This window comes from Scaptodrosophila lebanonensis, unplaced genomic scaffold (assembly GCF_003285725.1).
Source record: "Scaptodrosophila lebanonensis strain 11010-0011.00,11010-0021.00 unplaced genomic scaffold, SlebRS2 tig00000080-arrow-pilon, whole genome shotgun sequence".
In the NCBI taxonomy this organism is placed as follows: Eukaryota; Metazoa; Arthropoda; class Insecta; order Diptera; family Drosophilidae; genus Scaptodrosophila; species Scaptodrosophila lebanonensis.
Window position 1 is genome coordinate 1793578 of NW_022060561.1, and position 16178 is coordinate 1809755.

Consider the following 16178-nt stretch of genomic DNA (forward strand, 5'->3'; position numbering starts at 1 on the left):
TGAGGAATCTTTAACCATCAAACCAAATCCAAGTATTTTAAATTAAAGGAGTTTTTCGGAACCGTGATCATACGACTTTGCTGCGTCTTCCCAGACATACCAAAGTTTTCTTGTCGTCGCTCCAATACATCGGATGATATACAATTTGTGTTCCTTACCTATTTTTTCGAGCGCATACTGAGAAAATACTTTCCAAATTGTTTCGATTAAAGAAAGTCTCCCGGGCCAGGTCAGCTTTCGCGCTTACACGGCCTGATTCGCACAAGTTCTGCAATAATCCATCAGCTTCTATACTCAGCCTTGACTTGCAATAAATAAATTATTTCTTATACTTTTTTTTTAGATTCATTCACACTCTTTGATTGCTTCTCGTAGCGAATCCACAATAACAAACTTAATAGCGAACAATAAATAAATAATTATAAATAATTGATAAGCTTTACAACTAATAACAAAACGACGAATCAGGGTCAGTAATTCGCATAAGGACCGATTACATTGTTGCCGATCGCATTATTGCCATAGCCATAGTCCTTCAGATAGTTGTCGATGGCCATGTCGAAGGTAGTACCGGGCTTGGTTTGTAAGGAGCTGGACTCAGGGGGCGGAGCGTAGGCCTTCGATTCCGCCACGGGCTGCGGCATGGGATACGATTCTGTCTCGCTGGGCGGCAGGGAATAGGATTTTGGTTCACTTGGGGGAAGGTTGTAGGATTTGGATTCACTTGGGGGCAGGGAATACGGTTTTGGCTCGATTGCTGGTGGGGGTGGTGGTGGTGGGGGTGCAATGGGGTATGGTGAGGATGACTCATAGGCGGGTGGTGGTGCCGATGTTACTACGTGCTCCTCCGTCACATACGGAGTCTTGATCTGGGTCTTAACAATACCGCCATTGGCAACGGCACTGGCGGACACCTTATAATTGGCGACATGCTTGGCCTTGGACACCACGGGCGAGTAATAGACGGGATGTTGTGGCTGTGGTTGTGGCTCCGGCTCTGGCTGTGGCTGCGGACTGGGCGGATAGCCCTTCCTATTGCCGTAGGCGTTGCTTAGCAAATGTGCGAGCTCCTCCAACGTATAGTTGGGTGCATTGATGTTGTTGCCCACAGAAGATGAAGGCGCTGGTGCCTCATGATATGTGAGGGGGTAAGGCACTGCGGCTGCAGGAGCTGCCTCTTCGCGATGGTAGCTCGGCAGAGATGGTGCATATTTAGGGAAATATTTGCGTTGGTGCACATGCGAGTATTCGATCTGTCCACCTGGCGCATAGTCCCGCACGGCGGATATCTGGGTCAGCTGCTGCTTGGGCCCGGAAATGGCAATCTTACGGCAGAAGTCCTTGCAGCCAAGCTTGCAGTCGCAGTAGCACTTCTTGAAGGCGGGCAAAGAGGCGATGCCATCGTAGGGTAGATTTACCGGAGGCGCAATGGTGCTCGAATAATAGACCTGTGTGGTGGCTTCGGGCGGCGGAGTAGCCGTTGTTCCCGGCCCTACGGTAGTAGGTGGTGTTACAGGTGGACTGATCGTGCTCGTTGTTGTTATTACGCTGGGCACTGTTGTTGTTGGCACATCTCTGCAGGGCACCTGCTCCCAAATTTCTTGCTCACACTCTGCACAATATTCGGGAAAATGCGCTTGGGTGAGCGCGACGGCCAGCAACAATAAACCGTATATCTCAGATCGCACAATCATCTAAAATAAAAAATAAGGTAAATATATATTAATAATAGCAGTAATGAGAACGGGTCAGCGACATACAATTCCAATTGCCCAGCTCCAATCGGTTCGATCGCCACAGTTTGTACAGTAGAAATAGCTTAAGAGGAATATCTCATTAAGTAGTTAGCTAAGTTTACTTCCACTGGAATTCCTTCAACAATTTAAATAGGTATGGGTTTTGAGATTATTGTATGTTCACGAATAGTGAATAGAGAAGCTATGAACAATATTAGACACACTCATAAAAGATATGATAGTTCTTTAGAGTTCTCTAGAAGACATTTCAACTATGGTTCCTCATAGAAAAGCCTGACAAATCTCCACGAACAATCTGACAATTCTTTAACGGAACCTAACAGTTCTCTTTATAATACCTGACATATCTCAATAGAGAGCCTGACACTTGTTCATAGAAATAATGACATTTCTCCAGAAATAGTCAGCAACTTCTCTATCACGAACTTTAGAAATTTTTAGGTTGCCTAACTTCACACTGTATTAGATATTATTTTTTTCTACGCACTCTGCAGGTTTCTGTTAATGGATCCCTACTGTGATCTTTGGTTTATGCTTACCTTTCAGCACTATATTTAGTTGTTCCTCCGTTGTGTGCCGCGTGCAAATTCTTCCATTCAATATTGCTGAATAGCTCTTAAATACAATTTTTGCTGTACGCCAGTTTGTTGGCATTGCGAACTATTTGCAATATACGAGTATGTACATACATATATTACAAGCGCATATGGGTCGACGGCGGCGTCAGCGTCGCAGTTGCAGGCGCAGTCGACGTCGACATCGACGTCTTGTTGTTGTCGCTGGCAACGTTGCGGAAATGAATCTTGAAAGCACGTTCTAAATGCGTTGGTTGGCTTCAACTGGTGCCACAATCGCCAGTTTCAATATTTTACAGATATGCCCATCCATATATCGAGGGCATTCACATACCCACACACACACTTGCTGGGATCCATAAGAATGTCAACAGAATAGTAATAGCAATCAAAAACTGCTTTCCACATCTCTTGGTATCCAAAAGCTAATGGAAGCAACAAATTAACCATATATGTATGGTCCATTAACTGGTCCAGTCTCCAATTTCTCTGCCGATTCTAGGCTGTGCTCATGCTGAACATTTTTTTGGGTCTGAAGCGGCGGTGGGCGCTCGACTAGTTTATAAATTTTCAACTTGCTACGCCGGCCGCAATGGCCCTGCATTTTTTGTAAATTTTATAGATAGTTTCGATTAGCTTATCAATTGCATTAAGAGGAAATAATTTCGTACAGCTTTGTTCGCACACGTACTGCACTCTGATAAGCAATATTTTGAGCCACCAATACGATATCGTCTTTGGTACATGCGTACACTGTCTAAGCTTACTAAACCCATAATACGCCGGTGCCAGGCCTCCGAAAACACCAATTCCCCTTAGATTAGTCTCAAAAAGTATCCTAACTGCTAGACCAGTACAAAGGTCAACATTACAACTTTTTGAGGCTTAATATATAAAGGAAATTTATCTATTTTGGTATATCAGGCTTTCCACATGCCATATAGACACTCAGCAATTAAACCGGCCGGCATTTATTTATTATGAAAATGATTTATTTTGCATGAATCAGCAAGCCGTTGGATTTGAGGTGAATGACTTCAGATTCAAAACTAGACAAAACTAGTTTACTGTGCCAGTGGTGCTTAAATGATGTAACATTTTAATGGTTTTTGATGATCTCATTTATATTTTGTTGTATTATTTAATACAAACATATATCAATTATATTCATATTTGAATGCAGTAGAGTGATAGAAATAAATATTAAAACTAGGTATACAAGTATAGCGCTATATAATACGCATTCCCCCGCTGAATAAAAGATTTTCTATATTTATTTTTTTCCGCTGCATGAAAGATTTTCTATATTTTTTTATTTATTTATTTTTCTTATTCTTCTTTACTCTTAGCTCATTTAAGTTCTCTTTCTCATTGTCAAATTGTTATAATTAATAATTAGTACACTCCTATTTAACTCTGATAAGTCCGGTAGACCGCCATTGGCAGCCCCACATAGACACAAGCTGGTTCTTTCTATTGCAAGATGGTGGAGATTGGCTTGGAGAAGGATTTAATTTAATAACATCCTGCTGTGCATCCTGCCTGAAAACGCCGACAGTGAGGGCGGAGAACATTCCGGGGCAAGCCTGTGCGTATTCAGATACTTTACTCTAAATGACAGAGTAGCTGTTCCAGAATTTGGATCGCTTATAGGTCCTCTCATTGGCTGCATCTGTCGTCTGTTGAGCTTCTTGGCATAGACGACAATAAAGCAATGACCTATGAGTAGGCTTCTTTTAGATTCTGAACTCCTTACTTTGGCGTTGCAGAAGAAATCAGGTGAGTCTTTTATCTCTACCTTTGCATTTAAATTCTTTTAAAATTTGCTAAAAGTTCAACCCAAAAGTCTGTGATATTCAAAGCATTGCCTATCTATCCATTTGTTAAATTTATTTGGCATCCAATAATATAATTGTTATCGAACCTACTGCGAATTTGCTTTAAGTCGTTCCCAGAACTCACCTAAAATGTAATCTATAAAATGCTTCTTTCCTAGGGTGTGATCAAAACACAAGTAATGCAAGAATTAGAATAGATTTATTTTTTTTCACATTTAGCATTAGAAAGAAATTTTCGCTAAGAAAATAAAATCAATACCAAATGAGAAATTGAAATTTTTCAACCGCCAGGCTGTCACTTAAATGCTTTGTTTTATGCTAATTAAAAGTAATCAATACAATGCACAATTGTCAGCTTAAATTATGAATAACTTTCTGAAAGGGTCTGGCCCCGCCAAAAACATTTATTTCATGTGCACTACTCCTGGGAGTTGTTGGATCATCCTCGATCTCAACGAAACTGTGCTCAGTATGGGGCTTATCTTCATTTATTTTTTGAACGTTTATCCTGGGAGTTGTTCCCATTTCAACGAAACTCTGCTTGGTATTGGTGTTTTCTTCAATTGCAGGATTGTTGAGCTGCCTTTGCTGCTCCATATGCTGCAGTTTTTCGTAGATATGCTTTTTGAGATCTCGCTCCATATTTTGCAGCTTCGTATAGGTTTTCTTTTCGTTTACATTTTCTTTTTTAGAAAAGCCGTTTTCATCACCAACACTGACAAGGTTGAGTCTTGGTTGCGCCTCATGTTGCATCTTTTCGGAATTTCGGTCTGTGAATGCCACCTCCTGAGCTTCAAAAACTCCTCGCCTGTTGATCGCCCTCCCCGGCATTTCTTCATAATTGCTCTCCTTATGAATTTTATCTTTTTCCCCATCATCTTCGGAAGCAGGCCTACCGGACTCATTAGCCTGTTTAACATTGTGCTGCTTGAGAGCATTCCCTTTTCCATCAGCAGTTTCCTTTTCGCTTTGATCCCATTTGGATGCGGGTAGGTGGGGTTTGCTCATATCGATCACAGTGCTGGCACTGTTATTTGCGGTCAATCGTTTGAGCATTTCCTGATATTGAGGCTGATCTTCAGTTATAAACTCCGGCTCGTCTTCCGGGTTCAGAATTTGATAGTTGGGCGTGCCGAGCTCAAACGTTGTCACATCCCCGTGCTCCATTTTGTTCTTCAGATGGTTCTCGTTCCATCCATACTGTTGCAACGGCTTCATCCATGACGCATCGGGTTGACCCTCGCCGTTGCCTTCAGCCTCTGCCTCCCCACTTGCTGCAACTAAAGCTTCGGCTTCGGTGCCGTCTGATCCCGGAACTACGGCATTGGTAGGTGGCAAGGAGCTGCGATAGGCAAGCACATGACTTAGTGTTAGCACCAGAATTAGAGCTATTCGTGTTAGCACTGACCCTTCCATTTTGGTACTGATCGCTGAAAGCTGCCGGCATGCTCATCGATAGTTGATTTGGTCAAGAGAAGAGCAATACTTTGTATTCAATGGAAGTTCTTTCGGTCTTAGCTGCACGTAGGCCATCTGTAATTTGACGACCGCAGTGCGACTTCCAACCTGCTACGTGCGATTAAAGAGTTCGTCTGAAGATATCGAATTAGTTATCAGTGTTTGCCTCAATTCTGCGGCAATACTCAATTTTATCTAATGATGACACATGACCAATTCAAGCCGCAAAAGCCAACAGTTGCGTTGGCATTCCGTTTAAATGAGGCAAGCTTTTTACTTGACACAATTCTTAACCTTGAATTATCAACCTTTTGATAAGCCAAGCGTACTGCCGGCCAAAACAAAGCCGTTGCTTCCCTTTAAAGCCAATGGATTATATAAAGCCCTACTTAGCAACAAAGAATTTGCTCTTCTTATTGTACTTGTCAGTTTTAAACGCTTTTCCTTTTACATTCGGAGTTTGTGAAATTTATTTGTTTTTAGCCAGTTAAAGCTTTAATAATGTGGGTTATTTAGAAAAAATCAATATTCGTATTATTTCAAAATGTTCCTAGCTATATTTGTCTTTTACAAAATGATTTACAAGGAATGTATGAATAAATATTTGCTTCATAAGTCAGTAAATGTGATTTTAATTATGCTATTTGTACCTGAAATGAGTTTAAAAATATGCAGAAATTATAGAGATTTGCACTTAAACTAAAGCTGAACTGTGACCAAAAAAAGTGTAATTTTGACAAATTCAATAAAAATAGAAAGGTACTAATGCTTCTTCCTTCAGAAAATTATATCATTATAACTTATTCGTTGTTTCTAAAACAACCAACTTAGCAAACCAGTCCAATCGGCAACTATTATCCTTGAACTTCTTGAGCTAATCTTTCAGCTTTGCTAAAATACATATCGCTAAAGCTTAAATTTCCATATAAATAACACCAAATGGAAACATTTTGTTGAAGACATTGAAGATTACAATATTCATTAATTTTTGTTTTAATCCTAAAATTGCTTTCATTTATTTCTTTCATATTATACTATGTACAAATTAAATTACTCTATTTATAGTACGTAGTATACATATTCTACTAAAAAGTCTATGTCTTCATATTTCGATTGTATTAGATGTTTAATACTGTCCAAGTTTTTTGAATTCAGAGCACTTAAAGGATCGCTTTATGCGCAAATGCCAATCGTGATGGAAACAAACATAAGCATGTTTAGTGTCGCTGTCAAAAGTTGACCCTGCATGTCGATTTTCAGCCGAAAATGACTTTTAAGCGGCTCTTAAGAACGTGTATTTGAACCTGTCGCGGCGGACAACAATCAGACATTTCCTAACACTCTTCAGAAGTAGTTCTCCATGGCCACTTTAAGAGCTAAGCCTGCGTTAAGTGCGTGTGTCTGCCACAGTGGAGGCAACGGCAACAGAATTTATTATTTATGGAGACTACTTAAATGTATATGTCTTGCTGATTGGGTTGGGCGACAGCAAGCGACAGCGGGCGTGCCGCCATCGCCAATAGGTGGCTTGAATGAAAAAAAAGCGAAATAAATAAAAAATTGGCAATGCCAGCGACACGCACTTGCCGCACTCGCAATGGAACCGTAATCTTGTTCTAAATTAATGTGGCGCAAGATACGCACCGGGCTGCTTATTACTTCACATCGAATTTGCCTACGTGTTTTTGATTGCATTTGCCTCAGTCTCTTTGCCAAATTTATTTATGTATTTATTTTTTTCCTTTTCTGGCGATTGATTTGTGTGCGGCGCGTGCGTGAAAGGTAGCGGCAAATAAAAAGAGGGAAAAACATCGAACGGCTGAAAATCTGGTCCACACTAAGCGCAGAGGCGGATGTTGCAATTTGCATATTTTAGTAAATTAATTAAGTGGAAAAGCGGCCAACTTAGCAGCGGCATTTCTAAGTTCACATCACGCCACCACTGACAGTCGATGCCTGTCTGAATGTCAACGCGCAATTTGTTTGATCTGACGGCGATAGTGCGTCCAAATGGCCACCTAGCGGCACCTTCGAGAGGTGCAACAAATATTGCAATACCTACTAAGCATGTGTCAGCAAATTGGCTCAAATAGGCGCTTGGTGTGTTTTACAAATTTATGCGAGTATGTACATGTACAATAAATTAGTTGCTGCTCTTGCGGCGTTTTGGAAAAACTAATGTGCAACTGAAATAAAATGAGAGGCAAGTAGTAACTACAATTTAAAAATCCTTTGTTTCCCCGCTTTATGCTTTATCATACGAAAAGAAAGTTTTCGTAGAAGATACTGACTTTGTCATGAAATAAAATCTTTTAAAATAATAATGTTAGTTGCAGAACTGAAAAATCTCTTTAGTCGCTTCAACAAAATATAGTTTAACATAATATTAACATTTGAGTGAAATTTCTTATTACTATTCTATTTTTTTCCAATGAATATGATGAAAACATTGCTAAATAAAATCGGATTTTTTTATGAGCGCGAGTGTATGTTTCTGAATTTGAAAAATGCCTATTTATTAAATTATGATGTAAATAATATAGACACTGCTATTTATTGCTGCCGAGAAACGAGCTTATTTCTTAATATCTTGTACCACAACAAATTATAATCGTCTATTTTTTTTTAATTTTTTGGAAAAGCATTAATTAACTTTGGTTTTATATACAAAATACAACTACAATTATAGACATTCAAACCAAAAGACTATAGAATTCAATTAGTGCAGGCCTTCGCTAATATTACAGTTAAATATTTAGCTTATAGAATAACTAAACCAGCTTTTATACATATGTACTATTTACTTACTTTTAAAAAAATGTTTCATGCATTTCAATTATTAATTATGTTAAACAATTCACAACATAAATTTATTTTACTGGCATTAGTGCAACTGTATTATAATGTCTTAATAAAGTTGATCCATGCTAGTGTTGTTATCTTTGAACTTTCACTTGACTTTGGCTCACCATTTTGAAAGTCGTGCCGATAGTTGACAATTGTAAATGATATTGACAGCATTGTCAACTAAATTATTAATAAAACAAATTGGGTTATGTATGTATATACTTTGTAGATACAAGTGTGTAGGATTAAATGTTAAACAGAGAAACAAAAAGCAAAGCTTTGGGCTTTTTTTTTTATTGCGTTTCAATTGCAGACAAGAGAGCGTGTTTTTATTTTGTTTCTCGAATATAAGACAAGAAACGTATACCGAAATCAAAACATTTTTGGCAAGCAAAAGTACACAAACAAACGAAACCAACACACACAGACATATTAACTGCATTCCGGTTCGGGTTTATGGTTATCCACGCACCGTGGAGGTGGGGCCCCAAACACCTCAATGTGGAGCTGGGGCCTCGGCTTTGATATAAAAGTTGCGTGCGCGACATTCGGCGGCATAGTCTAATACAGGAGTCTCAAGTGGAAGTGAAACCAAGCCAAGCGTCAAAAACATAGATTGTGAAAATGTTCTCAGTAAGTGAAGCAAGGAATATTTTATACTATAAGGAAAGAGACTAACTGTGCTCCTTTTACAGCTGCTGGGTCTGTTTATTATTGGAGTGGGTGCTGCGGCGGCAATTGAGCTGCCGCTGAGTCCCATCTACCATTCACCAGCGGCCATTGTGAAGCCCCTGCTGAAGACTGTGGAGGTGGAGGCGCCAGCACACTACGACTTCTCCTATTCGGTACGCGATGATCACACCGGCGACATTAAGAGCCAGACCGAGTCACGAAAGGGCGACCAGGTACAGGGTCAGTACACGCTGATCGACGCCGATGGCTATCTCCGCACCGTCGACTACACCTCCGATGCCCACAATGGCTTCAACGCCATCGTCCGTCGCGATCCTCTGGGACAAAAGGTGGTCAAGCAGATCGCTCCCATCAAGGTTGTCCAGCCTCTGGCCCTTGGGGTACCCAAATTGCTTGCGCCTGCCAAACTGCCTCTGCCCCTGGGCTTGTATCACTAGGAACGCATGCAGCGACCCACCAAGAGAGACGCCGAAAGAGAGCGAGAGAGAGAAAGCAAAACACTGATTTCATCGCATTGACGACGACTCATCTCAACTATAATAACCTTAACTCTACTCCACTCTAAAGGGTATTAGTCAGACTCTTAATTCTTCACTGCATTCTTCTGAATTCTTTTTCATTTCCCACTCTTCGGTCACACTTCACAACAATCTTTCATTCTTCTTTCCTACACTTTTCATTCCCCGACTTCACCTTTCATTGACTAAGACTCTATAGATCTTCAACGCATCAACGATCTTCGATATCTTAATGTCCACGTATGTGTGCTTACGAATTTCCTATGTCATTACATGCTACTTATATATGTTATGTGTAGAACGCAATAAATGCATTTTTATAAAACCCTGCATTTTCATAAATTATGTCTGGATATTGCTTAATTTATTTATTATATTTATGTAATAAGTTCTCAAGTATAGGCTGTCATAGCTAGATGAACAAATACTCAGTTTACCTTTAAAACTTATAAGCTAAAACAAAACCAAATAGGAGAAGTGTCAACAAATTACAATAATATCTAATAATCCGACAATCCTTGTCGCAATTCACAGCTACGTTAACAGACAAAACTTAAATTATAAAAAAACTACCAACTAAAGAAGTGAATAAAAGTGAACTTAATACGAATTAATTGGTAATAAATTAGCTTAAGAAATACAAAAATACTCCGACCATTGGGTGAAGATTTGTCAGCCAGTTCAGCAAGCTATAACCCAAGTCATAGTCACACTTGTGGTCAAGAAAATAAGCCCGAATATGGATAATAAGTGAAAAGAAATTTGTATTTAGAATAGAAGAGCTTGCAATGAATTAACCCAATTCCAAGGCAAATACCATTCCCATGTGTTCTATAATAATAACGATGAAATAATCCTTATTTAATTATTATATTAATTTAATTATTGTTACAAAGCAAATCGAGTGGAATTTCGTGTGTACTGCATTTTCCTTCAACTACCTTTCAATGCAAATTCGATTACAATTTAATGGGAAGGTAAAACTAAAACACAACTGAATCATATGTTATTCAAGAGAACCATGACGCTCCAATTGCTATAACAAGCTTGGTCAGTAACCGGATATTCTAATCCAATTAGTGATGTATTTAGAGTATTTTCTTTTCTTTTAAAAAAGACATAGGCTAGACGACATTACAAGAATTTATTTGGATTGGATTTATTCTGTACTGAGAAGATTGCAGTTCATTTATTGCTAACTACATTCGTTTTAGCATACGATCTATGTACCATGGCTTCCACTAATGATGTGTAATAATCGAAATGGGCTCCCGTCGCACCTGCGCTATAAAGCCCAGCAATGGATCCGAGCTGTAGTCCACGATGCGGCGCAGACCATCGGCATCTATGAGCGAGTAACGGCCAGTCACATATTCTCCACGACGATGCTCAAACTGATCCTTCACATCGCCAGTGTGGCTGTCATGCACGGAATACTGGAACTCATACTGGGGAGAACTCACGATCAGCTCATCGGGATGACTGGCAATCAGGCCAGCCTGAGAAACAGATCCGCAAACGATCACACAAAGAACCGCACTGAGATACTAAAGCGAACCACATACAGTTGATATGATCGGTACAAATATTTGTGGATATATGTGTCAAGTATACTTGTACAGTGCCCTTACCATGGTATGCATTGTGGCTATTCCTGCTATTCTTGTTGGTCTATGCTCAATGGACATGAAGGAACTAGCAGACCTGCAACAACTCTCTGGTGATATACGTATCCAGTGACTGACTGATGACTGTTGTCTGGCGAGACTGCTTTTATACATAAATAACATGCCCTATTGTCGCAGTGGCCAAGTTATTGAAGTAACAGTGACCGGTTCAGATTTGAAATCTAATCCCGCCGCCACTTCTTATGCAATGCAAAGTTAGTCTCAGGCCCATTGCGATTGCGAGCGAAATCCAATCGCATCTGTTCAGTCAGAGGCATGGAGGAAGTGATATTTAATGCATTAGGCTTGCAAAACAAAAAGCCCATCCCAAAACTACTCAAGCTCAGATTGACATGACCATATTGACTCGTCTAATATGATACTAATCCAGAGGGGTCTGCTGCGCCTCCTTTGGCGCGTAATAGATACTTACATGATGTATTTTCTATGACAAAAGCAATTCCATTTGACGAACTTTTATGTTAGCTTTAATCGTAAACTTATAGTGAACTTTAACATTTATATTTTTAGCTTACTTTATCACAGCTTTAATATTAGTTATTTAAAATAAACAATACAAAATTACTGCATACTCGTAAATCCTACAATCAAGGAATGGCTACATATTCCCGCATAATGGTAGAGTTGAGCAAATCAGAGATATGTGATTTCCAAACGATCATTTTATGGGGTTTCAGGTACGATGGCTTACGCATTCATTTCCATGTTGTCTAAAATTTCTTTTCCAACAACGATCCTAGGCAATTATAAAACGTTAGGCCTAAGTCAGATAAACTATTAAGTACATATCTAAATATACAAGTAGTTTCTAACCATACTATTCTACGCAGATTACACCGACTATGCTACACTACGATTCCGTATTGCAGGGTGCACCCAATTCGTTTCACTAGCACTAATCGGGTGAGATCGGTGAATACAATTTACTTTGAGTACTATATCGTATTTGTTCAATTCTAAAGCTATAGATTGTGAACTCAAGATACGTGCTTTAGTCGCTAGGCTTGCTGATTAGCTAAATTCAAGTTACCGTTCTCGGCAACCATCCATGCCGTTAGCTTCTCATCTTCCGTCTTGTTGCTCTCATCCCAAGGAAATACAGCGGGCTTTTCCCTCTGTGTCGGCTTTACTCTGTAAACATTGAGATGAAGTTATTCCACTTCTTAAAATCATGCACCCATTATGTTTAACATTTAACTACTTGCATTTTTTTATGATTGAATGTGAATCGATTTCGAGCGCATGAATATTTTAAAAGTTGCATTAAGGTATTAAAAGGGTGGACTGAATAGTAGTCGATCTAGGCGGGAGTACAACATTTTATTCACTTTAACTTTATTTAATCCCCAAAAATTAAGAAAAAAAAAAACACCAAAGAATAATTCATATCAGTTATCCTTTTTTTAATAAATATTTTTTTCCGAAATTAAAACCGCCATCACCTTTTCAGCAGCCAGAACTATCTTGGCAGTCTTTAAGATATTCGATAATCTGCCATCCCAACTAGATCGATTGCCTTTCAGCTCACTTGAGAAATAATTATATAAAATAATAAAACTCAAATTTTGACTTCCCTATCCATTAAACAATAAAACCAATAATGCTTATAATTGAGCAACGCAAAAACGCCACTTAGTTGATTACAAGAGTATGATAATGATAATCATAAGACAAATACACTAAGAAACTACGAACTAAGTACACTATGTTTTCAACCATGCAATTATTTGTATACTATTGTTGTATTTACAAGTTGCTACCAGCATATTTGTTACCTTATGGGCCAAAAGCGACATTCGTCATCGTTTGAGGAGGAGTCGTTTTGGTTTTCCCTGTCGCACACAATGTTCAATGACAAGCAAATCAAAAGTCATAAATAGATGTAGGGCATAAAAATATGGGAGATTGTAGACAGGAATACATATATGTAGAGTACAAAATACGATAAGTTCACAGTTACAACAGACAGGATGAGCATTCAAAACAAGCACTGATGACCATTGAACCAAAAACCCTATGATAATTACAAGAACATGCCAAAAATCGTGCATTCCTACACTTACGAATTGGTATTGAACGAATCGGTACGACTGCCATTATTGGCCTCCATGCTGCTCTGTGTAGCCTTCTTCTGGGGCCTCAGGAACTGATCATTGAAGTAGTCGCGTCCATTCTGCGAGCTTGTCGTTGTGTGTCCACTCTTGGCCTGCTGGGTGGGCGGCACTGTGTGTGGATATTTCCCATCGCTGTCCGAGTCCATGGATAGGTGTCCAAAGAGATCTTCTAATAACATATTGGCCTTCGCATTGCGCTGACGTTTGGCGGAGTTTTTCAATTTAGAGCTGAGTTCATAATAAAACATGAGTAGTATTTAATAGACTTGGGACTCCAACTAATAATTACCCCAATATTGTGTCGAGGTCATCAACCTTTAGTGCACTCGGCTGTGGAATTTTCACGGCAGGCTCTCGCTTAAATATGGATCGGGCTGATAGGCTAATGGCCCCATTATTCAACACCCCAGAATTTAAAATGGACGTGGGTTCGTAGACTGGCTGCCGCACGATGACATTCGCCGGCGCCTGCGTTGCACTGACCTTCGAAAAGAGATTATAGACCTTGGTTTCTGGTTGCACCACCAGAGAGGCACGCGAGGGCATATAGTAGCCGCCGCCCTGCTTCCCCGAATTCCTGGCATTCCTGCTGGCCGTATCATAGCTCAGTTGACTGCCATTCACATAGATAGCGCCGCCATTCCGCAACGTGGTATTGCTAAAGGAAACATTTGGATGATAAGGTTGCTGCTGCTGCTGCTGTTGTTGTTGTTGTTGTTGTGCTGGCAGGCCAAAGAACTGGGAGATATTGCGATTCAAATAAATGTCGTTGACGGACTCGCTGCCAGGCGCTGCATTCTCATTGGCTTGGACGTAGCCCAACTTATTGAGGCTCGTGCTGCTCAGATATATGTTTTGGGTCGGAACTGAAGCTTGAACGGCTGCATTGCTGGTCCCTGTCGCGGCACTGCCAGCCATCTCGGCGTTGGACAGAAAGCTGTACTTGGGCTGATATTTGCGGGGCAAGCTCACGTTTTTTATTTGGTGACCATTTAGGCTGGAGTTGGAGTTTCCATTGGTGTTGATGTTGCCGTTGCCGTTGCCGTTGGTGTGGTGGTTGATATTGTTGTTATTGCTCTGTTGGATTAGTTCAGTCACCGCCTGCAGTTTCTCCTGCACCGGAAGCACATTATTTGACACAGTCTGAGGTAGCACATGGGCTTGAGCCTGAGAAGCGCCACCATATTTGGCATTGAGTTTAACATTGGCCTTGGTGGCCGCCGTTGGGGAAATGCGCTTCAGCGCATGGAAATAGGGATATTTGAGGCTCTGTTGGGCCGTTGGTCGTTTATCAGGATCATAGGCCAGCATATCCTCTAGCAGATCGAGGCCCGTTTGGCTGCAACGACTCACAACGCTGTTCAATGGCACTTTGATGCAGTCGGGATAACGAAAATGGATCATGGCCGCCAAACGGTAGCCGTCGGGCCAATCATTCTACAAAAAAATACTTAAGAGTATGGAGCTGTTGATAATATAAATTCCGAACCCATACCTTATCCGGAGTTCCTAAAACGGAACATATTTTGTACAGCTGATCCACTTCACTGCTGCCCGGAAAAAGGGGTCGAAAGGTATACAGCTCGGCCATAATGCAGCCCATGGCCCACAGATCAATTGTGCTGCCATATGTTGTGGAATGTAGAAGAACTTCAGGGGCACGGTACCAGCGGGTCGACACATAGTCCGTAAATGGTGGCCTAGAACGTATCTCACGTGCCAGGCCGAAATCTGCGATTTTTATAAGCTCCGGCCCCGAGCACAACAGATTCTCGGGCTTGAGGTCGCGATGAAAGAAGCCATGCCGATGCATAAAAGCCAGACCCGTCAGCACCTACAAATCATATATAACCTATGGAGTAGTCTTCTTCTCGATCTCTAACTCTTCCACTCACCTGAAATAGAATGCTCTTTAGCGTGGGCTCCGGCAAGTGCGTATCGCGATCTTTTATCATTTGATATAAATTCTCCTTCATGTATTCAAACACAAAATACAGCGTATCGTTCTCCCTGATGACTTCCTTTAGCTTCACAATATTGGGATGCGATAGTTTCTTCAGAGACTGCAAATGGATTTTGTTGATTATGCTCGGCAGGATCGTGGATTTTCTGTCACAAACAACAAACCTTAACTTCTCGCAAATTCATAGCCTCCTCCCAAGAGTAGTATTTTCTTTTCATGCGTTTTATTGCTACCTTTTCGCCGGTATCCTTGCGCTGCCCCAGGACAACAGTGCCATATGTTCCATCACCCAGCTGAGTCAGTGTAATATAGCGGTTCATGTTTGCGGCAATGTAATGCAAACAGTATTTACATATTTCCTTAGTGGCACGCAAGCTGAAAATTCAAAGGGGAGCCAGAAACACAATTAAATCACGAATTTCACGCACCACCCGGTGTAGTAGTCTAGTACATACGAATATATTAAATGAGAGAAAGAGAAATCAATTCAGCGGCCATACCCGGATCACGAAACACGAAACGGCATACAACGAATGCATGTAATGAGGAAAAGGAGGCGTGCCAGACACCATGTTATAGGTGCACACATACATGATCAGCAGGCCAACACGATTTCATATATGCAGGTCCGTCAGTCTGTCCGTTTGTCCATCTGTCTGTCCGTCTACATGAACACAGGGAAGCCATAAGAACTATGGACATTATATTTGAAAAACTGCAGACATTA

At 40.5% G+C, this 16178-nt stretch overlaps 5 protein-coding genes across 7 annotated transcripts; 1 reads left to right on the forward strand and 4 right to left on the reverse strand.

Moving 5' to 3' along the window:
- Positions 1 to 353: 353 nt before the first annotated feature.
- On the reverse strand, positions 354 to 2451 carry LOC115625902 (extensin). 2 transcript variants are annotated; one of them, XM_030521133.1, is made up of 3 exons: positions 2297 to 2335; positions 1761 to 1872; positions 354 to 1694 (listed from the first exon to the last, which is right to left on the reverse strand). In XM_030521133.1, the coding sequence occupies exon 3, from the start codon at positions 1692 to 1694 to the stop codon at positions 471 to 473; it is 1224 nt and encodes a 407-aa protein (XP_030376993.1). In that variant the 5' UTR covers positions 1761 to 1872; positions 2297 to 2335; the 3' UTR covers positions 354 to 470. The 2 variants fall into 2 exon arrangements, with proteins under 2 accessions (XP_030376993.1, XP_030376992.1); XM_030521132.1 differs by lacking the exon at positions 1761 to 1872 and having other exon boundaries at positions 2297 to 2451.
- A 2010-nt stretch (positions 2452 to 4461) lies between these two features.
- Positions 4462 to 5624, reverse strand: LOC115626056. Its single transcript, XM_030521307.1, has one exon. The coding sequence runs from the start codon at positions 5584 to 5586 to the stop codon at positions 4522 to 4524; it is 1065 nt and encodes a 354-aa protein (XP_030377167.1). The 5' UTR covers positions 5587 to 5624; the 3' UTR covers positions 4462 to 4521.
- Positions 5625 to 8987: 3363 nt separating this feature from the next.
- On the forward strand, positions 8988 to 9605 carry LOC115626132 (cuticle protein 7). Its single transcript, XM_030521387.1, has 2 exons — positions 8988 to 9108; positions 9171 to 9605. Exons 1-2 carry the CDS (start codon positions 9100 to 9102, stop codon positions 9603 to 9605), a joined length of 444 nt encoding a protein of 147 aa, XP_030377247.1. The 5' UTR covers positions 8988 to 9099.
- A 1322-nt stretch (positions 9606 to 10927) lies between these two features.
- LOC115626042 (pupal cuticle protein Edg-84A) lies at positions 10928 to 11329 on the reverse strand. The gene is made up of 2 exons (XM_030521293.1): positions 11318 to 11329; positions 10928 to 11233 (listed from the first exon to the last, which is right to left on the reverse strand). Exons 1-2 carry the CDS (start codon positions 11327 to 11329, stop codon positions 10928 to 10930), a joined length of 318 nt encoding a protein of 105 aa, XP_030377153.1.
- A 755-nt stretch (positions 11330 to 12084) lies between these two features.
- Positions 12085 to 15771, reverse strand: LOC115626121 (serine/threonine-protein kinase dyf-5). 2 transcript variants are annotated; one of them, XM_030521375.1, is made up of 7 exons: positions 15616 to 15771; positions 15384 to 15551; positions 14984 to 15322; positions 13778 to 14925; positions 13453 to 13716; positions 12405 to 12505; positions 12085 to 12110 (listed from the first exon to the last, which is right to left on the reverse strand). In XM_030521375.1, the coding sequence occupies exons 1-7, from the start codon at positions 15769 to 15771 to the stop codon at positions 12085 to 12087; spliced, it is 2202 nt and encodes a 733-aa protein (XP_030377235.1). The 2 variants fall into 2 exon arrangements, with proteins under 2 accessions (XP_030377235.1, XP_030377234.1); XM_030521374.1 differs by lacking the exon at positions 12085 to 12110 and having other exon boundaries at positions 12373 to 12505.
- Between the last annotated feature and the right edge of the window lie 407 nt (positions 15772 to 16178).

Excerpts from the sequence above, each read along its gene's own strand:
- LOC115626121 (XM_030521374.1), bottom strand. The coding sequence starts at position 15,771 with ATGAACCGCTATATTACACTGACTCAGCTGGGTGATGGAACATATGGC. Across the intron at positions 15,552-15,615 it reads TGAATTTGCGAGAAGTTAAG|TCTCTGAAGAAACTATCGCA; the intron begins GTTTGTTGTTTG and ends ATCCATTTGCAG. Across the intron at positions 14,926-14,983 it reads TTTTAGGAACTCCGGATAAG|AATGATTGGCCCGACGGCTA; the intron begins GTATGGGTTCGG and ends ATTTTTTTGTAG.
- LOC115626056 (XM_030521307.1), bottom strand. The coding sequence starts at position 5,586 with ATGGAAGGGTCAGTGCTAACACGAATAGCTCTAATTCTGGTGCTAACA.
- LOC115625902 (XM_030521132.1), bottom strand. The coding sequence starts at position 1,694 with ATGATTGTGCGATCTGAGATATACGGTTTATTGTTGCTGGCCGTCGCG.